Here is a 1,639-nt window from a genome sequence, read left to right on the forward strand (position 1 = left end):
CTCATCTGGATCTTAATAAGGATATATTACTGTGTTGGAACAGATGGGAGCTATTTCAACCAAAAATACATAAAGTTATTCTGCAATAGAAAACAAAACAAAAACAAAAAATTAATTCCCTGACAGATTTCCCTTTATTCTTTCACAGCATAAAATTTTAGCTTCAAAGACAACAATTTGCATTTGTAAATTTATGATTTCATTCAAACCAACCTGGCACTAAGTGAGGAAAGTATTTACCACTAAACTTATTTACCATTTGTAACAGGTTTGGTTTTTGACAGAAACCAAATGCCTAAGACTGACGCTGAGGTGGTTTCTTGCAAGATTTGATAAACCAAAAAGGGTAACAAGCAAAAATCCAAAAACATAAATCCACAAAACCCAAAAAATACTGAAAACCAGAAATACTCAGAACAAGTGGGCAACGAAATGATGACAAACCAGCAAAGAGAGACTGAACAGGAGAAAATCTGGGAGAAAGATAAAAAGCAGATTGGGAGCAGGTGTGGACAGAGGAGTCTAGAAGGGAGTTAGGGAAAAGGAGACTGACACAAGAGAGCAAACAAGAAATATCTGAGAACTCAAATATAATAAAAAATAACTAGAACACAAAAATGGAAATAAGAATAACAAAAACTTAAGAGATAAAACTTGAACAGAACCAAAACCATGACAGGTTGCAAGTACTGGCCAAGAGTTTTACACATTAATTTGTATTTCAACCCATTTCCTTTTCTCTAAATTCTAAATGAAGCATGAAAGGTTCATTTAAAGCAAAGCCATAGAAGCTCACCTGGATTCAGGTCTGGACTTTGACTAGACCACTCCAGAAGCTTCCATCTGTTTCTGACTGTTACAGATTATTGCCCTGCTGCATCACCCACTCGCACTTTATCTTTAGACAATAAAACTGAGGGCAGATATTCTGCTTCAGGTTTTCTGCTAATGGACAGACAGCCTTCATATCTCATTGGTTAACAGTGATCTCAGCCCAGACTTTCTCTATTATAGATCATTTTTGTCATTCTCCTACATGCTGACCTTAAAAACCAGCCTAAAATGAGTTTCCATTGATTTCAGGTTATTTTTAAGTTCTTTCAAATTGTGGATGGCTATCAGTATAACTGAGGTGCACATTCTTAAAGCGCATTAAACAACCCATATAGACATCAGCCTGTTTCCTCTCACATTTTCTTTCTTGTTTTTTGTTAATAAGAGCAGGATGTGTTGCTTCTGTTATTTCTATTCAGTTAGAGTTGGTCTTCATCGAAGCGTCCGGGCCGCTAGAAAGCAGTCAGTATTGGCAGGGAATGAACATGTTTTAAATCTTTAGCATCAAAGAACTCCAGTCCAGTTTAATCCAAACCATATTGGAGCCTGAATCTGACTGTGGATGTGACTAACAGATTCTATCTTATTAGAATGACCTTTATAAAGTTGGACTGAATTGGAAAAGAGGAAGTAAAAAGAACAATCAATCAACCAATCAATGAAACTCCCCATGAAACAGTTGGATGAGCAGCACCTGTTGCTTTAATGTTCCTTTGAAACATGATATGGCAAACAGTTATTCAACATAATCCAATGTAATACTCAAGAGATAAGAAACCCGTCACCTTATTGTAATGGGAGCATA

At 36.1% G+C, this 1,639-nt stretch overlaps 1 protein-coding gene across 1 annotated transcript in view; it reads right to left on the reverse strand.

Annotated features, from left to right (window-relative positions):
- Positions 1-1,253: 1,253 nt before the first annotated feature.
- The window catches only part of LOC107099740 (dimethylaniline monooxygenase [N-oxide-forming] 5-like), a 13,955-nt gene continuing 13,569 nt past the window's right edge, over positions 1,254-1,639 (reverse strand). Inside the window, exon 12 of the mRNA XM_015397984.1 lies at positions 1,254-1,286. Within this exon, the coding sequence (XP_015253470.1) occupies positions 1,254-1,286 (33 nt within the window). The remainder of the gene's footprint in view (positions 1,287-1,639) is intronic.

The sequence above is a fragment of the Cyprinodon variegatus genome, unplaced genomic scaffold (assembly GCF_000732505.1).
Source record: "Cyprinodon variegatus isolate N-32 unplaced genomic scaffold, C_variegatus-1.0 Scaffold902, whole genome shotgun sequence".
In the NCBI taxonomy this organism is placed as follows: Eukaryota; Metazoa; Chordata; class Actinopteri; order Cyprinodontiformes; family Cyprinodontidae; genus Cyprinodon; species Cyprinodon variegatus.